This window comes from Spermophilus citellus (assembly GCF_964194105.1).
Source record: "Spermophilus citellus genome assembly, chromosome: 8".
Lineage (NCBI taxonomy): Eukaryota > Metazoa > Chordata > Mammalia > Rodentia > Sciuridae > Spermophilus > Spermophilus citellus.
The window spans coordinates 31,414,584-31,441,561 of NC_138189.1; the positions used below are offsets into that span (position 1 = coordinate 31,414,584).

A 26,978-nucleotide genomic window follows, 5' to 3' on the forward strand; every position below is an offset into this window, starting at 1 on the left:
TGTCCTGCTATACAAGTTTTATAAACCCATTTAACTCATATACAAATTCAGAAATTTTATCAGTTTAATATGGAAATTGTGGGCTGGGGATGTGGCTCAAGCGGTAGCGCGCTCGTCTGGCATGCGTGCAGCCCGGGTTCGATCCTCAGCACCACATACAAACAAAGATGTTGTGTCCGCCGAAAACTAAAAAATAAATATTAAAAAATTCTCTCTCTCTTTCTCTCTCTCTCTCCCTCTATCACTCTCTCTTAAAAAAATATGGAAATTGTATCAATTTCTAGGTAAGGGGAGTCAGAAGAATGGCAGTCAAATTATCACTTTCAGCAAGAAAAGCTTTTCTTCACTGCTACGCAAAAAGGAGCCATTTTAGCTTTAAGAAAAAGAAAAATGATTAGCGGTTGCCTAGCATGTGCGACTCCCTGGGTTTAGTCCCAAGTACTTCAAAAACAAAGATAAGAAAAATGAGTAAATACATACACTCGTAAACACACAGAACCAAGAATGACAGAAATTATTCATCATGGGGCTGGGGATGTAGCTCAGTGGCAGAATGCTAGCATATGCTAAGTCCTGATTCAATACCTAGTATTGCAAAAACAAAAATATATAGAAATTATTCATCATTCATCAGGAGCCTGGCTTAGACTAATCTGCAGTGAGGCTTTGGGAATCCTTCTGAGAGCAGGTATTGGATCTTGACCATTTATGGGTTCCTGGCTATATTTTTCCTTTTTTGTTTTTTTTGGTCCTAGGGATTGAACCCAGGGCCTTGCACATGCTAGGCCCATGCTCTACCACAAAGCTACACCTCCAACCCGCTTATAACCCCTCATATTCACAGGCAAGCTGTACTGTAGGCTCTGAATAATGAGGCGCCAAAGTATCATGACCACATTCCTAGTACAGGGTGAGGGTTTTTTTCCAAATGAGAGTAGGGTAATGCATATATTCAATGTGTCAGATTCAAACACCTAATTTGATTGTCTTTATTTTTATTTTTTAGTTGTAGATGAACACAATACCTTTATCTTTTTTATTTTTATGTGGTACTGAGGATTGAACCCAGTGCCTCACATGTACTAGGCAAGCACTCTACCACTGAGCCACAACCCCAGCCCTGATGGGTGTTTTTTATAAATTAAAAAACAATATATTTAGTAAAATAGGAGAATCTAACTTTTTGCTTTGTTTTTTGTTACTGGGGATTGAACCCAGGGGTGTTTTATCATTGAGCTATATCCGCTGACATTTTAAAATATTTTTTTAGTTGTAGATGGACACAATACCTTTATTTTATTTTTTATTTTTACTTTGTGCCAGGGATTGAACCCAGGGCCTTGCACGTACTAGGCAAGTGCTATGCCTCTGAGCCACAACACCGGCTCCTTGTATGTATTTTTTGAGATAGTGTCTTGCTAAGTTACTGAAGGTAGGCTTGAACATGCAATCTTCCTGTTCAGCCTCCTGAGTTGCTGGGGTTAGAGCCATGTGCCACTGCACCCAGTAATCTGTTTTGATAAAACTCTTTAAGCAAGGAAGCCTAATTCACAATGCATCTTGGGGTTTTTTATTGTTGTTGTTTTTGTTTTTTATTTGTTTTAGGAATACAATTGTACTACTGATGCTGATTTGGCTACTCCAGGGAAAAATCACTTGTAAATATAATAGATAAAAACCAAGGATAACATGTACTTTGAAGCAAATAGGCATGGTAATATCTACAACATGGAACCACAGACAAAATATTTTCTGCATTGTGAGGAATAGGGACCCACATGTGGATTATCTACTGACAATAATTGCCACCCAGTTTTTTTTTTCTAGTACTGGGAGTTGAACCTAATAAATTAAAAAATAAATTTTATAATAAATTAATAAATTAAAAAATAAAGGCATTGTGTCCAACTACAACTAAAAAATAAATATTTTGGGCTGGGGATGTGGCTCAAGTGGTAGCGCGCTCGCCTGGCATGCGTGCGGCCCGGGTTCGATCCTCAGCACCACATACCAACAAAGATGTTGTGTCCGCCAAGAACTAAAAAATAAATATTAAAAAAATTCTCTCTCTCTCTCTCTCTCTCTCTCTCTCTCTCTCCTCTCTCACTCTCTCTTTAAAAAAATAAATAAATAAATAAATAAATAAATAAATAAAATAAATATTTTTTAAAAAGAAAGCTAAAAATAATCAGGTTAAGTCTAAATATTTAAAAATATTTTTAAATGTCTAACACTAACAGGTTGAGCTATTTTGCCTAAATGATATACAAGTATAGCAACCACTCCTGATTTTCTCAAAAAATTTCCCTAACCCTACAAAATACTTTTTTTTAATTTGAGTATAATTACTTTATTGAACCAAGAATCATCATGCAAGTTACTGCCAATGAAAAGACAACAGCATAATTTACACCTATACACTTACAGTACAGTTTACTGTGATTACATATAAAGGAAGATCAGTGCATAAAAATGTGACTAGAAGGTCCACAATGTGAACAAGTAATAGCAGCCAAGAATTACAATGGGTCGTGAGCGGGGAATTGAAAAGGGGGTTGTTAACATTTTGTTCCATATATCTACATTACTTCAAGCTTTCATATATAGTCACATATTACTTGCATTATTAAAAGACAAAATTTCAAGGACTGGGGCTGTAGTTCAGTGGTAGAGCACCGCTAGCATATGTGAGGCAGTGTGTTAGATCCTCAGCACCACATAAAAATAAATAAATTAAACAAAGGTATTGTGTCCATCTACAACTAAACAAATTTTTTTTAAAAAAGACAAAATTCCAGTACTACAAAAAACAAGCCTGACACTGATTTGCAAATATGAAAATAGGTTAAATGAAAAAAAAAAAAAGCCCTCCAGTTGTAGAAATGCATAGTTTTAGTTTGGGCTGCTACTACAACTCCGAAAAGCTCTGACCCCAAGGTTTTGGTGGGTGTAAAGCTTTGGGCAGAACCATAGTGTCTGTTGATAGGGAGGTGATGGAACCTCCCTTTTGAAACTATGGAGGCAGCTCTGAGGATACTTGACTCATTATTCCCTTGTCTTAAAAAATAAGGCACATTTGCAACCAAACAACTCTATGGTCCTGTCCTGTAAAATCCAAAAAGTCCAAAAAACACTCCTTCATTCCACCCTGTCTTTTTCCCTTTCAGTTCTATCTGGCATTTTCCTGCATGAGTTGCTGACTAATACTATGATTCACACATACAAATGGTAAGTCTACCACACCCTTGATGTTCTCTAATGAACTCACTTTCTTATTTTTTTTTAATATGGATAGGCTGCAAACTTTCTAAATCTTTTAAGTTCTTATTCCTTTTTGCTTAATTCCATTTTCAATTCATTTTTCTCTTTTCAAATATTCCTATAAACAGTCAGAAGAAAACAATTCACTTCCTTCAATACTTTGCTAATAAATCTCTTCACCTCAATATCCAATTTTGCCAGGTACAATGGAGCACACTTGTGATGTCAATAACTCAGTGGGAGAAACACAAGTTCAAATCCAGCCTTAGCAACATGGCAAGGCCCTAAGCAACTTAGTGAGACCCTCTCTCAAAATAAAAAATGAAAAGGGCTTGGGATATAGCTCAGTGGTAAAGCACCTCTGGGTTCAATTCCCAGTACCAATAAATAAATAAATATCTAATTTTTTAATTGACAAGTTCTATTTTCTATAATAGATCACAAATAATTCAGATAAACTATTTGCCACTTTGTAACAAAGATCAACTTTTTGCATTGTCCAAAAATACACTCCTCATTTATGTCCAAGACCATATCAGACCTTACTGTATCTTTACCAAAATTATGTACTTGATTATTTATGTTATTCTTTAAGATAGAAGCTTTCTCTATAACTCTGCTTTTCTGAACCTCTCCAAAATTATCTATAAGTCCATATTTCTACCCAAAGTCCCTCACAGCAACATCAATCTATTCTATCATGTACCTAAAAACTCTACAGCCTATATGCATTACCCAGTTCCAATGCCACTTCCACATGTCTTAGGTATTTGTTACAATAGCATGCTAATTCTCAGTACCAATTTCTATCTCAGTTCAGGATAAAATTACAAATACCATACACTGGGCAGCTGAAACAAACATTAATCAACAAGGTATTGGCTAATTTGGTTCCTGATGGAGGCCCTCTTCCTGACTTGAAGATGGATATCTTCTTGGAATATGCACACAGGTAGAGAGAGAGATCTCTTTCATGTTTCTTCTTATAAGGGCACTATTCCTATTAGAAGGGCTCCACTATCATGACTTACCTCCCAAAAGCTCCACTTTCAAGTATCAACAAATTTGAGATTAGGGGGTTCAACATATGAATTTGGGGGTGACAATCCACATAATGTATATGTAATATGATCCCTTCTATGTAAATTAGAGATAACCTATATACATAGAAATATGCATATAAAATTTCTAGAAATATATAGCTAGTTTTTCCAGCAACAGCCACAGTATTTCCAAGTCACACATGCTCTTCTAGAACTTTTCTTTTTAAAAACTATGGAACACTTAGGGCTGGAATTGTAGCTCAGTGGTAGCACTTGCCTAGCATGTGAGAGGCACTGGGTTCAAACCTCAGCACCATATTAAAAAATAAATAAAATAAAATAAAATAAAAGTATTGTGTCCACGTACAACTAAAAATATTTTTAAAATATGGAAGCTGGGAGTAGTGGCACACACCTATAATCCCAGTGACTCAGGAGACTGAGGCAGGAAGATCATAAAGTCAACCTCAGCAATTTAGCGAGGCCCTAATCAACTGAGTGAGACTCTGTCTCCAAATAAAATACAAAAAGTGGGGGATGTAGCTCAGTGGTTAAGCACCACTGGGTTCAATCCCTAGTACCAAAAATAAATAAATAAATAAAAGAATACTTCACAAATTTGTGTGTCATCCTTGTGCAGAGACCATGCTAATGTTCTCTCTATTTTTCCAGTTTTAGTTTACGTGCTGCCGAGGTGAACACTCTTCCAAAATCTTGCTACTCTCCATGAAGAGGTAGAATCTAGGGGCTGGAGTTGTAGCTCAGTGGTAAAGCACTTTCCTAGCATGTGTGAGGCACTGGGTTCAATTTTTAGCCCCACATATAAACAAAATAAATGTGATCATCAACTAAAAAAAAAAAAAAAGAGGTAGAATCTATTTGCCTTCCTCTTGAACATGGCCAGGCTAGTGATTGCTATAACCAATAGAGCAGAAGTGCTATATATGAGTTCTCAAGGTAGGTCATAAAAAGCTGCTGCCTTGAATAAAATACACAGAGACATACCAACAAAAATACAGTTCTCTCCTACTAGACAAAGGCACCATAAACTCAAATTGGAGAAAAGATAGACTCTTCAATAAATGGTGCTAGGAAAACTGCAAACCCATATGTAGTAAAATGAGACCCCTATCTCTCACCCTGCACAAAACTTAACTCTAAGTGGATCAAGGACCTAGGCATTAGACCAGAGACCCTGAACCTACTTGAAGAAAAAGAAGGCCCAAATCTTCATCATGACAGCTCAGGAACTGAATTCCTAAATAAGAATCCTAAAAAGTAAAATCAATAATCAATAAATGGGATTGTATCAAACTAAAAAGCTTCTTGACAGCAAATGAAACAATCAAGAATATGAATACAGAGCCTACAGAATGGAAGAAAATCTTTGCCACCTGCACTTCAGATAGAGCATTAATCTCCAGGATATATAAAGAACTCAAAAAACTGAACACCAAAAAAACCAAATAGCCCAATCAATAAATGGAACTGAACAGACATTTCACAGAAGAAATATGAATGGTCTCAAATATATGAAAAAATGTTCAACATCACTAGCAATTACAGAAATGCAAATTAAAACTACACTGAGGGGCTGGGGTTGTGGCTCCGTGAAAAGTGCTCACCTAGCGTAGGTGAGGCACTAGTTCAATCCTCAGCATCACGTAAAAATAAATAAAAATAAAGGCATTGTGTCCACCTACAACTAAAAAAATAGAATATATTTAAAAATCTACACTGAGATTTCATCTCACTCCAGTCAGAATGGCAATTTTCAAGAATATAAGTAACAATAAATTTTGGCAAAGATGTGGGGGGGAAAGGTACACTCATACGTTGCTGGTGAGACTGCAAATTGGCACAACCACTCTGGAAAGCAGTATGGAGATTCCTCAGAAAACTTGGGATGGAACTACCATTTGACCCAGTCACCCCACTCCTCAGCTTATACCCAAAGGACTTAAAATCAGCATACTGTAGTGATGCAGCCACATCAATGTTCATAGCAGCTCAATTCACAATAGACACGCTAGGGTACCAACCTGGTGCCCTTCAACAGATGAATGGATAAAAAAAATGTGGTGTGTATATACACAATGGAATATTACTTAGCCATAAGAATGAAATTATGGCATTTGCCAGTAAGTGGATGGAAATGGAGAATAGCATGCTAAGTGAAAGAAGACAATCCCAGAAAACTAAAGAGCAAATGTTTTCTTTGATATGCAGATCCTGACTCACAATGGTGGGGGAAAGTGAAAGTTCACTGGATTGGACAGAGGAGAATGGGAGAAAGGGAAGAGGGATGGGAATGGGAAAGACAGTAGAATGAATTGGACATAATTTTCCTATGTTACATATATGAATACACTACCAGTGTAATTCCACATCCTGTATAACCACAAGAATGGGAAGTTATACTCCATGTATGTATGATATGTCAAAATGCATTCTACTGTCAGGTGTATAGATATACATGTGTGTGTATATACACATGTATATCTATACACCTGACAGTAGAATGCATTTTGACGTATATACATGGAATATGTGTGTGTGTGTGTGTGTATATATAAAGCCGCTGCCTTTTTTCCCCCCTTCTTCATCTTAACTCAGGATGGATGCCTGACCTTGGAACCAAGCCACCGTACTGCGAGGAAGGCAAGCAGCCACACAGAAAGGCCATACATAGGTACTCTGGCTGACAGTACTAGTTAGGGTTTCAGCTACTCACCAGCCTCAAGTAGTAGGGAATGAGCAAGCCTTCAGATGCTTCCTGCCCTGACCTGAGTTTTCCAGTCAAGAACAAAGACATTATACACAAACAAGTTGTGTGAATTCCATCTGCACAATTTTTAAGCTTAATAAATGGTTGTTTTATATCCACTGTTGCTTTTTTAACTAAAACAAAAATTAATTACATGATTAAGTCTTCATAGCAACATGAAAAATTATCAACATTATTATTAAATTGGGTGAAATAGAGATATACTGTAGTATCTAAAAACATATTTATTAAAAGGTCTGGGAAGATACAAATAAAATTCATCTAGGAAAGCAGAGAATATGCCAGTGTGAAAAAGTGTAGAGGGAGTTAAGTCTTATTTTTTAAAGAACATATCCATACATTAATTTGTTAAATAATTAAATAGCATCCAAAATTTTATTTACTTATTTATTTTGGTAATAATGATTAAACCCCGGGGTACTTAACCACTAAGCCACATCCTCAGCCCTTTTTGAGGGTATCCCTAAGTTTCTGAGGACCTCACTAAGTTGCTGAGGCTGACATTGAACTTATGATCTCCTGCCTCAGTCTCACAAGCCACTGGGATAATAGGCATTCACCACTATTAATAGCTGTACAAAATTTTAAAAACACACTTAACAAAAATACTGGATACAATGTGTGCTGGGTACAGAGGTCTCATGTGAAACTTCTAGCACACATATTCTTCTTCCAGGGAAGATCCAGTAAATCTAGTTTTTTTTTTTTTTTTTTCAGTTGTAGACGAACACAATACCTTTATTTTATTTATTTTTTATTTGGTGCTCAGGATTGAACCCAGTGCCTCGTATGTGCTAGGCAAGCGCTCTATCACTGAGCTCAGCCCCAGCCCAAAATCTTTTTTTTTTTTTCTTTTGTGGTGCTGGGGATTGAACCCAGGGCCTTGTGCATGCAAGGCAAGCACTCTACCAACTGAGCTATATCCCCAGCCCTAGGCCAAAATCTTATGTGATTTATTTAAGTGTAGTAGACATCAGGTATACTTCACAGGGTCATTTGGCCTATAAGGAAGAATCTGAGCATGGGTCTCTCAGATCAGATGCTTACAGTACATTAATACAGAGGCAAATTTCAGTAAATTAAAGATGCAGATTTATGCTATTTGGATTAAGCGCTGAAATGTAACTCAACAATTTAAAAGAAATAAAAAAAGGAGGGTTATGTACATTCCAAATTTTAGGTTTTAAAGAAAAGAGGAAAAATAATTCCAGTAATTCAAGTTCAAATGTCTACAACTGTTCTCTTTCTGGAACTTCTATCACTAATAGAAGAAATTATATACCAAGAGACAACTAGTTAAAGAGCAGAAAAAAAGTAGGTAAAAAGGAAGACAGTAAACCAGAATAATTCTTCAAATGAATTTAATTGAAACAGAAATGAACTGTCTCTAGAATGTTTTCATGGTTGCAAAGAAATGGATGATTTTCTCTACCAAATGAATACTATATAAAGTAGCTACATGGATATACCTCTGACTTCTCTTTGTCCTTTTTTTCCCCTAAAGGACACCAAACAACTTAAAAGAATGATTTATGATTAGACCACAGTTTGGTGCTGGCACTATTTTTCGTATGTGGTAGTGTTCTATTAGTGTATCACTAAAACTCCAAATTTATCACTGGGTATTCTCCCCATTAAATAAAACAGAACAGCTGGTATGACAGCACATGCCTGTAATCCTAGCTCCTCGGGAAGCTGAGGAAGGAGTATGCAAGCTCGATACCAACCTTGGCAATTTATAGACCCTGTCTCAAAAGAAAAAGAGCTGAGGAGGTAGCTCAATGATAGAGCACCCTTGGGTTCAATACCACAAAAGAAAAAAAAAAGAATTATATGTAACATGACAAAGAGTCTGATTTTAATTAAAAGAACTCATTGTATATCTGCTCTTATTTACCTCTTTGAGTCCTTTTAGATAATATTGAACAAGCATTAAACTCTGAAGTAATAGGCTAGGAAAGAAAAATGTCCATGATTTAACATATCCATTTAAAAAAATGTTTCTAAACATTCCTGTAACAAACATGTATCTGGAAAAATACAACTGCATTAAGACTAATCCAACACTTCTGTAATTCAATGAGAAAACTAAAATCAAAGTAAACCTTTGTCACAAGCACCCTAAAATGGGCTTTCTTTGTACTGCAGTCATGTCAGTCTTGAACTTAAAGCCCTGTTCATTTACAACATGTAATCGGAAATAATCCTATCATAAAACACAGAGATGGTCATCTGCTCTACATTTCATATTGCAGATTGATAATAAAATGAATGAAAAACAAGTTTTATTCTTTGTACTAAACTTACCTAAGAACTGATCAGGCAGCAGTGGAGCCTTAGCAGACACAAAAGTGCTTTCCTATTTTTATAAACAATGATGAGAACGATTCCTATCAATTTAGACATCAAAGGTAATAAAAGATTTTATTAAAATTTCCAGGCTTGGGCCTAGGATTGTGGCTCAGTGGTAGAATGCTTGCTTGGCATGTGTGAGGCACTGGGTTCCATCCTCAGCACCACATAAAAATAAATAAATTAAATAAAGGTATTGTATCCATATACAACTAAAAAAAAATTTTTTTTTTTAAATTGCCAGGCATGGTGGCACAAACCTGTAATCACAACTACCTGGGAGGCTAAGGCAGAAGGGTTGCAAAGTCAGCTTGGACAATTTAGCAAGATCCTGTCTCACAAAATAAAATTTTTTAAAAAGAGCTGGGATGTAGCTTGATGGTACAGTACTTGCCTAGCATGAGCAAGGCCCTGGGGTCAAGCCCTAGTTCCAAAAGAAAAGGGACAAAACAAAAAAGAGTGAGTTTTATTAAAACCATTGAGGGCTGGGATTGTGGCTCAGCATTAGAGCGCTTGCCTGGCACGGGTGGGACCCGGCTTGGATCCTCAGCATCACATAAAAATAAAATGCATTGTAAAAAATATAAATAAATAAATAAATAAATAAATAAATAAATAAATAAATAAAAATAAACCATTGAAAAGCTTGGTGGGTACCATGGTGTGGCAAGCCAGCCATGGGTTCTGTGTGCGCTGAGAACATTTTGAGCGCAAAAAGTGCCCTGGACTCATGATGCTGCTCTGTCTGGGCTGTGCACGTAGGTGTCCCTTTAGCTTGCTCTGCCTTTGATCATCACATAGCCCATGAGATGGGCGTGACCTTCCAAGATGTTCACAAGTAGGACATCAGGAAACTAGACTTAACCCCCTGAAACCTGACCCCTTGCCTCATTTGAATGGCTTCTCCCTAATAAACCCAGGTTCAAAGCGTGTTCCTTCTCTTTCTTGCCTGCCTTACCCCTCTTGTGAGAGCTGTGGCTGAGGAGCGGTCACTGAACACAAAGAAAAGGTACTTTCTGTGTCTATGTCCTTATTTAGTCCCCAAATTCACTTGGAGTGACCCTGACTAGTTTAGATGTGTGTTACAACACCATGGTACACATGTGTAATCCTAGCTAAATAAATCATTTACATTTACTCATTTTCAGTAAAAAAAAAAAAAAAAACTTCTGTAATTATTAATTTTATGTGTAATTGTACTATTATAATGCCTTTGAAGCAGATTATGAAATGTTTATTTCATTTAAATAGGTAAGGCATTCACGCATTCACATGGTTCTAAAATGGAAAAACTCAATGTCTCTCTCAGGATCCTATTCCTAACCCAAATCCTCACATATGTCCCCACCCCCTGATCACCTATGCACTAACTTATAAGGTGCTAGAAGAGCAGAACGTGATACTCAAGGAATAGTTCAGGGCCTACAATGAAACTTCTAGCACTGAATGTGCATCTGCCACTCTCTAGTCAGCTTCAGAACCTGGAATAATAACTTCATCTCTGTACCTCAGTTTCCTCAGCTATAAAGGAAATCCTAATACTTGCATCAAGTCTTTTCGTGGGTTAGGCTCCTTTAAGACCCTCCCTATAATAACCACTGTCTGAGGTACAGTCCTTTTGACCTTTTTTAAAAATACATTTACAAACATACTATACAAACATCTCAAAGACATTTCTATGACTTTTATGAGCATTTCCAAAAATCTAAAATCAGTTTCCCTTTATACTCACAATAGTGTTTATATTGTTGTTCAAGAAATAACAGTTCAGCTGGGTGCGGTGGTTCACACCTATAATCCCAGCATCTCAGGAGGCTGAGGCAGAAGAATCTCAAGTTCAAAGCCAGTCTTAGTAATTTTGTGGGGCCCCAAGCAACTTAGTGAGACCCTGTCTCAAAATTAAAAAATAAAAAACAGGCTGGGGGTGTGGCTCAGTGGTTGAACACCCCTGGGTTCAATCCCCAGTACCCCTATCCCCAATTTTTTTTAAGTATCTATTTCATCTTATCTTCTAGTATAGATACACACCTGAGTACATAGTGTCTCTCTTTTTTAAACTTCTCTGCATATTAATGAAGGATATGTCATATACAAATAGCTTCCCTAATCAAGAAAGCATGTAAGCAAGCTAGAGTGCCTCTAAGCTCTCAACAGGGAAGACTCATTCTAAGGCTTTATAGTACATTTCATTCCTGAACCAGTTCCTTTTTTGCAGTACTGGAGATTGAACTCAGGAACAGAGCTACATCTCCAGCCTTTTTTATTTTTTGAAACAGAAAGTCCAGTGGGGCTTCAAACTTGTGATCATCCTGCCTGCCTCCAAAGTTGCTGGGATTACAGTTCTATGCCACCACACCCAGTTTGCATTCTTTCTTTTCCTTTAGAAACACTTCAGAGGTTTGTGGTTAGTTACCCTGGCTTCCCTTTTGGTCCTTAACATCCATGCATCCATCTCGATGACTTATCTCTACCTTTTTTTTTGGCGGGGGGGTGGGGTGGGGTGAATACTGAAAATCAAACCCAGGGTGCTTACTAGTGAACTATATATATCCCCAATGTTCTTTAATTTTTTTAAAAAGACATTCTAAGTTATTAAGGCTGGCCTTGAACTTGTGATTCTCCTGCCTCAGCCTCCCAAGTCACTGGGATTACAGGTATACCCCACTGCATCCTGCTTATCTTCTACTCCAGAAAAAAACAAGGCAGTCAAAACTGTTAGAACAAAGTAAGCAAGGGAGAAGGATAGGGTGGAAGGGGACAGATCATGTAGGGACATGTAAATTTTGCCTTTCCACTCTGAGTGTCATGGAAACTACTTTGGAGCAAAGTAGGAATATTATTTGATTTATCTGAAATCAATCATTTCAGCTCCAGTGGTGTGGTGAAACTAAACTTGAATAGGTAAAGTATGGCAAGATGTTAGAAGCAAGGAGATCCAAAAGGAGGGTAACAGCTGTAATCCAGGCAAAAATGACTATGGATTAGAGTAGGATATTACCCTGGAGGTGTAAGAAATTGCTGGATTCTGGATATATTTTTAATGTTGAGCCAAAAAGATTTATTTCTGTCTCAGATGTGGGGTTGAAAGAACAGTAAAATACAACCCAAAAGTTGCTTCTTTGAGCAACCAAAATAAAGAAGTATTTAGGGAAAACTGAAAAATGTAAGGTTGGGAAGAAGATAATAAGTTTGGTTACATATGAGTTTAAGATGTCTATTAGTTATCCAAATGGCTATAATGCATCAACAACAATTGTTTATACAAAAGTCTGGCATCTAGTAGCAGCAGCATCTTGGCTGGATTAGTACTAAGAACATGTGTTTGGATTCTGTTCAGAGCACTTACCCTCCCTTTCATCCTCCCTATTCAGGTTCATCAATGTGAGTCACATCCATCCATCCTTTCTTTCCTTCTTTCCTTCCTTTATTTCTGGTACTGGGGTTTAAACCCAGAGACACTCTACTTCTGAGTTTCACCTCCAGACCTTTACTGAGACAGGATCTCACTAAATTGCCAAGAGTGGTGTGTGCTGCTCCACCTGGCAATATCTTTTTTTTTTTTTTTTAAATTTAGTTTTTAGTTACAGTTGGACACAATACCTTTATTTTATTTATCTATTTTTATGTGGTACTGAGGGCCTTGCACATTAAGCGAGTACTCTACCGCTGAGTCACAACCCCAGCCCCATGCACCTGTGGCAATATCTAATAAAGTCTTTTCTGTTTAAATCAGCCAGAACTTCTTAACTGTCATCATTACTAAATCAGGAAAAGAAGTTAAACTGTGAATTAATACAGCTTTTAAGTATTTAAATTGAGGTGCGAACTGCGCGCAGGAGTAGATCCACTGGAATGTTTCACAAATCAGTGTGTCATCCTTGCTCAAGAGCCATTCTTCTCTGTATCATTCCAGTTTTAATATATGTACTGCCACAGCAAGCAAAAATACATATTTATTCTTTTTTTGGTACTAAGGATTGAACCCAGCAGGGGCACTTAATCACTGAGCCACATACCCAACCCTTTTTGAGACAGGGTCTCACTAACTTGCTGAGGCTGACTTTGAACTTGTGATCCTCCTGCCTCAGCTTCCTGAACATCTGGCATTACAGGTATGCACCACCACACCTGGCTTTTTTTTTTTTCCTGAGATGAAATCTTACTATGTTGCCCAGGCTGTCCTTGAACACAGGATCCTTCCACTTCAGCCTCCTGAGTGGCTGGGATTATGGATGTGTGCCATTGTGCATAGCTAATTATAACTTTATTAAAAAGCACATAAAAAACACATAACCGCTGGGCATGGTGGCAGCCACCTATAATCCCAGCAGCTCAGGAAGCTGAGGCAGGATGATTATAAATTCAAAGCCAGGGCTGGGGCTGGGGCTGGGGCTGGGGCTGGGGCTCAGTGGTAGAGTGCTTGTCTTGTATGTGTGAGGTCCTGGGTTTGATCCTCAGCATCACAAAAAAATAAATAAATAAAAATAAATATATTGTGTCCACTTACAACTAAAAAATATTTTTTTAAAAAATAAATAAATAAAATAAATTCAAAGCCAGCCTCAGCAACTTAGGGAGAGCATAAGCAACTTAGTGAGACTCTGTCTCAAAAATTTAAAAGGGCTGGGGATGTGGCTCAGTGGTTAAACACCCCTGGGTTCAATCACCAGTACAAAATAAATAAATAAAAGGAATTTATAACAGATTTATGAATAGTTCTATTTGCTTTAGTATTATTTATAGTGGTATATATTCTATTATTTATGAAAAAGAACTAATTGTTAAATCCTAACTGCAAAGCCCATCTATTTCCACAAAACAGGCAATTATAAATCACAGTCCAGTATGCAACTAACCAACCACACACAACCACTAAGATCTTCAAGTTTCCCCAGGTTTATTAAATTTTAATTTAAATTTAAATTATTTAAATTTAATAATTTAAAGTTATTAGCACTTTAAATCCTTAGAAACTGATGAAACAATGGGCTACAAGAAAATCTGATTTTATTACATGAGATAAAAAAAATAAAAATTCCAAATTAATACTGAGATATTACTTTATTACAAGAATAAACCAATGTCCATTTTTAGAAAATGAGGCTAAACTGCTGTTCTGTAATTATATTATAACATAAGTTTCCTGAGAACACAATTACATTTTGGTAATTGTAATTAATAAAGAAAAACTATATGCATGATACATGGCACTGAATTCAATATCCCAGCAACATGCGCGCGCACACACACACACACACACACACACACACAAACTTATCCTCAGATAACTTACATTTAAAATAGAGGGGGAATTAACTTAGAATTCCACATATCTATCAGATCATAGGCGCTCAGAAAAAAGGTCCTCTGAGGGCCGTGTGTGGTGGTGCATCCCTGTAATCCCAGCAGTTTGGGAGGCTGAGACAGGCAGATCAAGAGTTCAAAGCCAGCCTCAGCAAGGACGAGGCACTAAGCAACTCAGTGAGAACCTGTCTCTAAATAAATTATAAAATAGGGCTGGGGATGGGCTTAGTGGTCAAGTGCCCCCAATTTCAATCCTTGGTACCAAAAAAAAAAAAAGAAAAGAAAAAAGGTCCTCTGAAGTAAGAGTAGAAGATAATGGAATCTGAGATGTAGAAAAGCCTATTGTATGATAAAAAAAAAATACTAATGGTGTTAAATGGATAGTTTTTGTTAAATAACCTTTTCCTGATGATATATATAGATAGATAGATAGATAGATATAGATAGATAGATTAGATAGATAGATAAAATCACAGGAAACTACAAAAGAGAATTCCTACCCCATCTCATATATGTATTTTCCGAAATTAAACATTCTTTAAAGACATCATCATTTTTAGTAAACAGTAACTTTAGATTCCATCACATGCATATGCCATGATCTAACCCGCTGCCCTACTGATAGGCATTTAGTTTATAATTTTTCACTACCATAAATACTTCTAAAGTAAACAACAGTAGTATACACAAATCATTGAATTTACAAATTTAAAGACCTCATTTAAGCCAAGCGTGATGGCTTAATCCCAGAGACTCCAGAGACTGAGGCAGGAGGATCCCAAATTCAAGGTCAGCCTTTGCAACTTAGTGAGGCTCTGTCTCAAAATAAAAAATTAAAAAAAGCACTGGAGGTGTAGTTCAATGGTAAAGCACCCTGGAGTTAATCACCAATATCAAAAAAAAAAAAAAAAAGGAAGCATGAGAAGCTGGAGTAAAATAAAGGAAAGGACATCATAAAGAACCATTCAGGGCTATAGCTATAGCTCAGTGGTAGAGCTCTTGCTTAGCACGTGTGAGGCTCTGGGTTTGATCCTTAGCACCACATGAAGATAAGTAAATAAAATAAAGGTGTTGTGTCCATCTACAACTAAAAAAAATATATATTAAAAAAAGAACCAATCATACAAATTAATAGACAAGAAAAAGGAAGTCTAGTAAACAAACAATGAGAGAAGGAGAACAGGAGAGATGGAACAGCAGAAGATCATGAACAGGAACTGAATTCCATGCACGTTTGAGTTTGTTGGGATGAACCCAACATACTATGTATAACTATAAAGCTCTAGTAAAAGAAGACTATCTTTAGTAAGTGTCTTACACCAAAATAAATAACAAATGCATAAAAATGTAAATGTAAAACTTAAAATGTACATACCATAATTAAAGGGAAATGTCACATTAAAATATACATTAAGGGCTGGGGCTGTAGCTCAGCGGCAGAGCACTTGCCTAGCATGGGTGAGGAACTGGTTTGTTCCTCAGCACCACATAAAAATAAACAAATAGAACAAAAGAATTCTGTCTATCTACAACTACAAAATTTTTAAAATATACATTAAATAAAAACTAAAAGTGAGATTCAATTTGAAGAAATGTTTATCAAACTCAATCAGCAGGTTTTCTTACTGAATCAAAGTAGTTTCTCTTTCTCTTTGGAATCTTTTGTTATCACCACGTTATACATGAAACACCTTCCATAGACTAAAGAATGTAAACTTTTAGGGCTGGGATATAGCTCAGTTGGTAAAGTGCCTGCCTCACATGCACTAAATTGCCAAGGTTGTCTTCAAACTTGCAATCCTCCTGCCTCAGCCTCCCAAATCACTGGGATTACAGGCATGCACCACCACACCCAGCATATTTTTTGTTATTAATATCAGTGTTTTAAAATTTTTGCCTTATATTTGATTAAATTTAGACTTGAGGGGATAGGGGTATAGCTCAGTTGCTTATTAGGCAATAGGCCCTGGGTTTGATTCTCAGCATTGAAAAAAAAAAAAAAAAACCCAAACCTCAGTTTTTTACTTTATAAACAAACAGGAGAAAATATCTTTTAAGAATATTTGTTCCTGGTTCGGGTATGATGATATGCACCTATAATGCTACTGGAAAGACTGAGTGAGATGGGAGGTTCAAATTTAAGACCAACTTGAGCAACACAGCCAGACCCAGTATAAGAAAAAAAAAATCTCTCCTGGGACCCATGTATTTTCACATCCATTTATCAGAGATTGACATTCCCATTATATTTCTATACCTTCAAGAGTCTAATTTTGGGGAATAAAGGGAAAGAGGGTTGGGACTAGGAAAAACAGCAGTATGTTCATATATGAATACTCAACCAGTGTAATTCCATAACCTGTACAACCACAAGAATGGGAAGTTATACTCCATATATGCATAATATGTCAAAACACATTCTGTCATGTATAAAAAGAATAAAAAGTTTTAAAAGAGTCTAATTTCATTTATAAGTATATACTTTATTCACTCTTAAGGATCAAAAGTGATAGTACATGCTAATTCTACAAAAAGCATACTTCTAATCACTATATAAAGAAACACTGAATTGATAGAAAATCTACTTATTATCAACAATTTATTTGAAAAAATGTTTATACCTGCTTTAAGTGGCCCATGAGAATACACACCTATATAAAACTGTTTTAAAAACAACCAACTGGCTGGGCACAATGGCACACACCTGTAATCCCAGCATCTTGGGAGGCTGTGGCAGGAGGATCATGAGTTCAAAGTCAGACACAACAATTTGCTAGAGGCACTTAGTAAATCAGTGAGACCCTGTCTCTAAATAAAACACAAAAAAGGGATGGAGATGTGGCTCAATGGTTAAGTGCCCCTGGGTTCAATCCTTGGTATCAAAAAATAATAATAGGGCTGGGGATGTGGCTCAAGCGGTAGCGCGCTCGCCTGGCATGCGTGTGGCCTGGGTTCGATCCTCAGCACCACATACAAACAAAGATGTTGTGTCCGCCAAAAACTAAAAAATAAATATTAAAAAATTCTCTGTCTCTCTCTCTCCCTCTCTCTTTAAAAAATAATAATAAAAAAATAAATAAAACAACACAACTGTTATAATAGTAATGAATATATACTTTGGGCTGGGTGTACAGCCCAGTGGCAGATACTTGCTGAGCATAGGCAAGGCCCTGGCTTGATCCCTAGTACCACACACATAATACAAATCTATAAACAGGAACTGTGGCTTTTGCCTGCATCTTAGCAGGCAAAGAAGTTCTATGAAACTAAAAATAATTGTATGCTATACAGCAACAAAGGCTGTACATGTTTATTTACCTATGATAGCTAATTTCACCAACATAAACCTATATAAATAAAGGTAATAATGGAAAGAACTGCTCTAATTAAGAGCTTTAATTGTTTTAATTCAATCCACTATGGAATTTCAATTATAAAATACTTTTTTAGTGCTCATCAGATGAAAACTTCCAATAACCAATATTCTCACAAAAACAGAATAGGAGGGGCTGGGGATGTGGCTCAGTGGTAGAGTATTTGCTAGTAGGTGTGAAGCCCTAGGTTAAATTCTCAGCACCACAAAAATAAATAAATTAAGTAAAACTATGGAATCAACTCAAAAAAAAAAAAAAAAAAACACAAACAAACAGAAATACAGATTGTTCTGAATGGGACTGTCCTGATTATCTCACCAGATTGATCAGCCTTCTCATCGCATGTTCATGAGAGCAAACACATTCACAGGGATCGAATCCACCTTCTGCCATGATTACCCAGCTTGATTTTACTTGACTGTTTAAATCTAGGAGGAAGGAAAAAATAGTATAAGACTACTATTCAGTTACTCATTCTTTTGAGCATTAAAAAATTCATTGTATAGATTCATAATAGATTTAATTATATAGTTCATATTTATTAATGACCTACACCTGCGTACTTATTGCTAATTCTATAAGATTATGAATTTATCATATGAATTATGAATCTATACAAGTGAATTTTACTTGCCATCAAGACCAATTTCCTAAAAAGCAAACATCTTCAGATGCTTTTAAACTGGGCCCACTTAGGATGATAGTGCCTCTTCTGAATTACTTTTTTATCTTTTATTAGTTCCAGTAATCAAAATTTAAAGCAACCTTTACCTCATCAAGAAAGTAGTCTGAAAGAAAAAAAATTAAGGTATCTTTATTAATACCAAGTTTGTTTGTTTTTGGTGCCAGGGACTGAACCCAAGGGTGCTTAACCACTGAGCCACATTGCCAGCCCCTGTTTAAAATATTTTATTTAGGGACAGAGTCTGCTAAGTTGCTTGAGGCCTTGCTAAGTTGCTAAGGCTGGCTTTGAACTCATAATTCTCCTGCCTTAGCTTCCAGAGCTGCTGGGATTATAGGCATGTGCTACCACACCCAGCTGATACCAAGGTTTACAGAAGGAAATTAATAATGATAGTTAGGATATAGCTAGGTTGATTCTGAAAAACAGAGAGGCCGAGATGGAGTACTAGCAACCAGATTTAACTTTCTCTTTAAAGCAATTTTTGAAAACTGAATAAATGAATAGTGGTTTTAAAACCTCTGAACATTAGGCAATAAAGATGACAAAATTCCTGAGAGATGGGAGAACAAATGAGATGAGTGCAATGATTGATTCAGTTTAGTGCTTGGAGGAGTTTTTTAGGCAAAGTACAGGGAGAGGAAATGATCTGAAATAAGACCAAAGAAGTTAGAAGGAGGCCAGGCCACACAGAGTCTTTCAGGCCTTGTTGGGGATTATGTGTTTACCCAAAGAACAATGCAAAACCCATAGTTTTATCCTGGCACACTTTGAAAAGATCATTTGGCTGCAATATGGAAAACTGAGAGAAGTCTGACTAGATAAAGGGAACCTAGTTAAAATGCTCTTTCAATAGGACATCGATAATGGTGCATGTTGTAGAAATATATAGATTTTGATGACAGCATATAAAATCACTGGGAAGAAAACAAAGTATTCCATAAACTGTGTTCAGATGACTGGCTCTCCCACTATCCTCATTCTTTAATCTAAAATAAATTCTAGAATCCATGAGTGATTTAACTTTTTAAAATGAAGTCACACATAGAAATAGTCAAATAAAAAAAGTATCAGTATAATGTCCACAAACTAACCCACACATACAACTGCAAAAAAATGACTAGGGTACACACAGAAGGACAAAAAGCTAAGAAACCGTAAAGGAACATATCTATTTTAACAATCAAAAACAGTAAATAAGGGGCTGGAGCTGTGACTTGGCAGTAGCCCACTTGCCTGGTATATGTGAGGCACTGGGTTTAATTCTCAGCACCACATATAAATAAATAAATAAAGGTCTATGAACAACTTAAATGTGTGTGTGTGCATAAATATACACACACATATGTGTGTGTACATACATACACACACATATACAAAAACAGTAAATAATAAACAAAATACACTATAAAATGAAAAGACAAACTTAGAAAAAACATCTACATTATATATCAGGGCTAATATTTTCATACTGAAAAATCAATATGAAAATAGCAACATAACAGAAAAATAGGCAAAGACCATGTTCACAGAAAAATACAGCCAATAAGGAAACACAAAAGAAATGTAAATCAAAACAGTGCCATTTATACCTATCAGAAGATTGGTGACACATGATTATAATTCCGTCTACTTGAGATGCTAAGGCAAGAGAATCACAAGTTCAAGGTCAGCCTGGGCAATTTAACCAGACTATCTAAAAAATAAGAATAAAAAGGTCTAGGGATGTAACTTACCTAACAAGCACAAAGCTCTGGGTTCAACTCCCATTACCAAAGAAAAAGACTGGTAAAATTAATTTGGATATTCATATCAAAATACATATCAAATTTGGTGGCAGGGGTAGGGTGAGTGATTGCTGGGGATTGAACCCAGATCTTTGTGCTCTACTACTGAGCTACACCTCTAGTCCCCCAAAATGCAAAAATTTTTATAAAAATGTTCACTAGAATATTATAAGAGAAAAAAAAAGGTTATGCAAAGTGTCTATCAGGGTTGTTCTGATGAAATAAATGATAGTATATGAAATCCTATACAGGTGTTGGAAAGAATTAGATTTTATGTGGTGATTTGGGGAAATATCTAAGTTGCAGAACTATCAGGGCAAATCTACCTTCCATCTAAATCCTGTTTGTCAGAACTAAATAGAAGGGAGGTACAGCCTAAACTGGAGAGCCTTGCCTTCCAGAAGCTAGGAAATACAATATACAAATGTGATTAATTCATGTTTTTGTCCAAGACTATTCTGTCCCTTTTTTTTTTTGTACCAGAGATTGAATCCATGGGCTCTGAGCTACAATCCCAGCCCCTCTTATTTTGATACAGGGTCCTGCTAAATTGCTGAGGTCTCAGTAAGTTACTGAGGCTGGCTTTGAACTTGTAATCCTCCTGCCTTAGCCTCCTGAGTCTCTGAGATTACAGACATACACCACCATGCCCAGTCTCTCATATCTTTAAAATTGATTAGCTTTCGAGCTGGGGTTGTGACTCAGTGGTGGAGTGCTGGCCTAGCACGCTTGAGACACCGAGTTCAATCCTCAGCACCACATAAATGTAAAATAAAAGATATTGTGTCTACTTAAAACTAAAAAATAAATGTTAAAAAAATTGACTAGCTTTCATGTTAGTGAACTGTGCACATACAACACAGAAAGCTCTCAAAGTAAATAGAATCTACCTTGATGGGTAGATAAAATTTACCCTTGAAATTTCTCAATAGGGTAGAGACTGCTGACATGGATATAATCAAGCGGAGACTAACATTGGTCCTTGGTCCTCCATATCTGTAAACCCCCAGACCAATGGTATTGGTTAAAATTAAAAGAAATTTTACTAAGATTAAAAAAAAATAAATGCAATTACAAAATGCTGAATACCTTCCCAGTTCTAAAGCCTCCAAGCATGGAAATTTTAAGAAAGCACTAGAATGATTTTGCTAAAGAAAAAAAATGTTTAAGGGGCTGAGGTGGTGGCTCAGTGGTAGAGTGCTTGCCTAGCATGTATGAGGCACTGGGTTAGATCCTCGGCAGCACATAAAATCAAACTAATATGTATCCAGCTAAAACTAAAGATACATAAATAAATAAATATTTTTTAAAAAGAAAGAAAGAAATGTTTAGCCAGGCACAGTGTAACACTCCTGCCAGCAGTTTAGGAGGCTGAGGCAGAATATCTCAAGTTCAAAGCTAGCCCCATATGTATATATGTGACTGCATGACCAATGTGATTCTGCAACCTGTACGCTCAGAAAAATGAGAAATTATACCCCATCTGATTCAAATGTATGACATGTCAAGATCATTGTATTGTCATGTGTATCTAATTAAAACAAATAAAAAAAAAATAGAAAAAAAAGCTAGCCCCAGCAATTTAGCAAGGCTCTAAGCAACTTAGTGAGACCCCCATCTCAAAATAAAATTTTAAGAAAGGGCTGGGGATATGGTTAAGTGCCCCTGGGTTTAATCCCTAGTAGCAAAAAAAAAAAAAAAAAAAAAAAAAAAAAGTTTGTTTTTATCACTGTACCATACATGAAAATGGTAAAACACAGTTATTTTCAATTTTCTGCTTATTTCTAATCTGTTTGATTAACAAAATTAAGTTTTATTCCTCTCCCCTGAAAAAAAAAAAAAAGATTCTTCAGGACAGGAACCTTAGTTGTTACCATCTCCAAATACCTCATTTACTGTTTCAGCCACTGTATTCATGAAAAAATATTAACTGAATTTTTTTTTTAAGAGAGAGAGGGAGAGAGAATTTTTAACATTTATTTTTTAGTTTTCGGCAGACACAACATCTTTGTTTGTATGTGGTGCTGAGGATCGAACCCAGGCCGCACACATGCTAGGCGAGCGCGCTACCGCTTGAGCCACATCCCCAGCCCTTAACTGAATTACTGACAATGTTTATTCTCTCTATATCTATAAATGCCAGGAACAATGTAAACAAACTAGAATTTTTAATTATATTCCAGTCTTGACTAATCACAAGTAAATGAAAAAGTACATTTATAAATACGACATTCCTGAGATTTAGTGCTGAGCTTCTGTAGAACTTCCTTCAAGTAAACTCAAACTGTTTTAATTACTACTTAGTTTCCAGTTAACAGTTTCCATTTTAAGATCACCTTCAGAGAAATGAAAAAATGCTCCAGAGATCTTGGAGCAGGCTGTCTATTCCCTACAACCTTTTTTTTTTTTTTTTTAAACACAATGGACACAGCTGGTTAAGACCCAAGAACAATCTCAATATATATCAGCAGCTAAAGCACTAGAGCAAAAAGAAAAAAGAAAGAAAAAAAAGCAGTCCCAACCACCCCATATTTAAATCCCTTGGTCTCCAGATAGGGCAAGAAGCTGCTCTATCCTGAGTGAGAGAGAACAGGGTTACTGAATCAGAACTTGGTAAATCTGCCTCAAAGAGGTCTTCAATAGAAAGAAATTTGAAATAATGATTTTACCCTTCCTGATTCATAGAGTTGTTAGCCTCCTCTATTTCCTTAATTTTAGAAAACAACACTAATATCAAAAAGGCATGATCTTGGCTAGGTGCAGTGGCGCAAGCCTGTAATCACAGAGGCTCAGAAAGCTGAAGCAGGAGGATTGCAAGTTCAAAGCCAGTCTCAGCAACTTAGTGGGGCCCTAAGGAACTCAGTGACACTGTTTCTAAATAAATTACAAAAAAGGGCTGGTTCAGTGGTGAGAGTGCCCCTGAGTTCAATCCCCCCCCCCCACACACACAAAAGGCATGTTCCTTAAGGATAACTACCTTTACTACTTTTTTTGGCACGAATTTAACTCAGGGGTGCTTTAATTCTGAGCTATAGCCCCATCACTGGTCCTTTTTTTGTTGTTTTTTAAAGACAGGGTCTAAGTTGCTACAAGCCTCACTGTGTTGCTGAAAATTGCAATCCTCCTGACTTAGCCTTACCAGAGTGGTTGGGGTTAGAGGTGTACACAACCACACTCAGCTACTATTTGTTTCTTAAAAATGTGTAATATGGGCTGGGGTTGTGGCTCAGTGGTAGAGCACTTGCATAGCATGTGTGAGGCACTGGGTTCGATCCTCAGCACCACATATAAAAAATAAAGATCCATCAATAATAACAACAAAAATTTTTTAAATGTGTTAATATATTGTTACAAATAGTCATAAAACCATGGATATGCACTTAAAATTTTCAAAATTTTAAATAATGGGGGGAGGATTGTTGAGGATGTAGCTCAAAAGTAGAGCACTTGCTAGCATTCATGAGGCCCTGGATGTAATCCCCAGTACTTCAGAAAAACCATCATCATCATCCAGGGGGAATAAGGGAATTAGATATTGGCTTAGATGAAAAGAAACTAGACATGAGTTGACAATGCAGTTATGTGATAAGTACTAAGGAGTTCCTACACCACTCCTTTATATTTTCATATTCATTTGATTGATATTTGACACCAATATATCAGCATCTTCCTAATATAACAAATATTTATGATAGCAATGTGACTCTAGGTATACTAACCAACACAGCTCATAGGTCATTTTTAATGTAGTATTAAGTAAAATAAGTACACATATTTAAAGCTCTCAAACCCATCCACTCTTAAAACAATTCACAGCACAGAAACGAAGTGAAATAATGTGCTCTGTATGTTGAGAAGGCAAAAACAATTCCCCTTATTTGCTGATCTGGGCCATTTTCTATCTCTACTACAAGTAACATAACCTTTCCTCGTAGAGTTTGGAAGTAATAAATTAGTTGAGTCACCTGTTTCTATATGTGGTGAGGGAATTTTCCAAAGCTATTAACCAATTTATCATTGGCTATTATAACCTTAAAACACTTCACCTCATGATAGGTTTGTTTGATTTATGTAATTTTACCTTTGGAGAATCAAATTTAATTTCCTGCTTACAATTTTGGTTAAAAAGAAGATATCGTTTTTCTACTACAAAGTGCTTTTAGCCTGGCATGGTGGCGTAAGCCTGTAATCCCAGTTGCTTGGGAGGGTGAGGCAGGAGGATAATGAGATCAAAGCCAGCCTCAGCAATTTAGTGAGACCCTATCTCTAAATAAAATACAAAATAGGGTTGAGGATGTAGGTTGAATGCCCCTGAGTTCAATCCCCAGTACAAAAAAAAAGTGCTTTTAAAAAAATTATTGTTGTACAATTAGGCTTAGAATGAGGACTTGATTCCTTAAAAGCAGTTCATAAGAAGGTAACAGGTATTGTGATGCACACCTGTAATCCCAGCTGCTAGAGAGGTTAAGGAAGGAGGACTGCAGATCCTAGACCAACATGGACAGTTTAGCAAGACCTGTCTCAAAATAAAAAACAAAAAGGGCTGGGAATGTAGCTTAGTGGTAGAGCACCCCTGGGTGACATCCCCAGTGGGCGGGTTGGGGGTAGGACAGGACTGGATCTTAATAAGGCCAAAATTCTTAGTAAGAAATAGTAAGGGCTGGAGATATGGCTCAAGCGGTAGCGCGCTCGCCTGGCATGCGTGCGGCCCGGGTTCGATCCTCAGCACCACATACAAACAAAGATGTTGTGTCCGCCGAGAACTAAAAAATAAATAAAATTCATTCTCTCTCTCTCTCTCTCTCTCTCTCTCTCTCTCTCTCTCTTTAAAAAAAAAAAGAATCTTTAAAAAAAAAAAAGAAATAGTAATAACAGCAAAGATAGTCCTTTATATTTTTATCAGATCAATTTCAGTGGGTCACCAGAGTACATAAAGTACAATGGAAAATATCAAACTTCCTATTCTCTCCATAATTCTTCCTTTCCCCCAAAGGTCATCACTTAACAGTCTCATATGAATACCTTCAGGTCTTTTTTAAAATATTTATTTCTTTGTAGATGAACACATAGTATCTTTATTTTTATGTGGTGCTGAGGATAGAACCCACTGCCTCACACATGTGAAGCAAGCGCTTTACCACTGAGCTACAGCCCCAGCCCCTACTTTCAGGTCTTTTAATACACATTTATTCTCTCTCTCTCTCTCTCTCTCTCTCTCTCTCTCACACACACACACACACACACACACACACACACACACGGATACATACCAACCAGGTGACCAGGTATTTTTTCATCAATACAACTAATGTGAACTCACATTCGCTTACCATCATATAAACACTTTCCTCCCTAAATATTTAATAGACTTGGAAGACATTTTTCATTATATATCAAATAAAGAGCCTCAGCCCCTCATAGCCACAAAAAATCATCTCTGAAAAAGGAAAAAAGCTGAAGGAAATTGTCAAAAGAAACCCTTCCCCCAGATAATGAAAACCCAAGGTTTATTATCATCCTTTAATTCCTTTAACATAACTCTGGAAGATACTGGCATATTTATTCAAAGAATAAAGCAAATTAAAATAAACAAGGTAAGGTGTCACATGCCTGTAATCCCAGCTACTTGGGAGGCTAAGGCAGGAGTATCACAAATTTATCAAGCCCATGTATTAAAATAAAAAGGACTGGGATATAGCTCAGTGGTAGAGTTCTTGTCTAGCATGCATTGGCCCTGGATTTGATGCCCAGTACTGCAAAATAAATAAGTAAACCCTTCCCAAATATTTCTTCAAAAACATTGCTTTCAGTGCTAGGGATTAAACCCAGAGCCCTTTGCCCATGCTAGGCAAGTGTTCTACCATTTAATTACCTCCTCAACCCAATTTCATGTTATTATGTTATTTTCAGTTTCTATCTTGAATTTGAACTATTTTTCTATGATTTATAGTTTCATTAACTTGTTAACAGTCTGAAATGATAGTTATTTTAGTAGAAAAATATGTGAAAACAGAATTTTAATTTCACTTTGAAGATATATAGACAAAGAAAAGCAAATAACCTACAAAAAGTTCTCAATCTTATTGTAATAATAGTAGATTAAAAGCCAATAATAGGGGCTAGAATTGTGGCTCAGCGGTAGAGCGCTCACCTAGCCCTGGGTTCAATCCTCAGCACGACATAAAAAATTAATTAATGATATTGTATCCACCTATAACTAAAAAATAAATTTATCTTAAAAAAAATAAAAAGCCAAAAATAGAGCTGGACACAGTGGTGCACACCTGTAATCCCAGCGGCTAGGGAGGCTGAGGCAGGATAAAGCCAACCTCAGCAATTTAGCAAGGCCCTAAGCAACTTAATGAGACTCTGTCTCAAAATTAAAAA

At 36.5% G+C, this 26,978-nt stretch overlaps 1 protein-coding gene across 5 annotated transcripts in view; it reads right to left on the bottom strand.

Moving 5' to 3' along the window:
* Positions 1-26,978, bottom strand: part of SMIM14 (small integral membrane protein 14) — a 75,663-nt gene that overhangs the window by 23,267 nt on the left and 25,418 nt on the right. For all 5 annotated transcript variants that reach the window (XM_081302958.1, XM_081302956.1, XM_081302959.1 and 2 more), the window contains one exon: positions 18,441-18,550. In XM_081302958.1, the coding sequence (XP_081159084.1) occupies positions 18,441-18,515 (75 nt within the window). In that variant the 5' untranslated portion in view covers positions 18,516-18,550. The remainder of the gene's footprint in view (positions 1-18,440; positions 18,551-26,978) is intronic.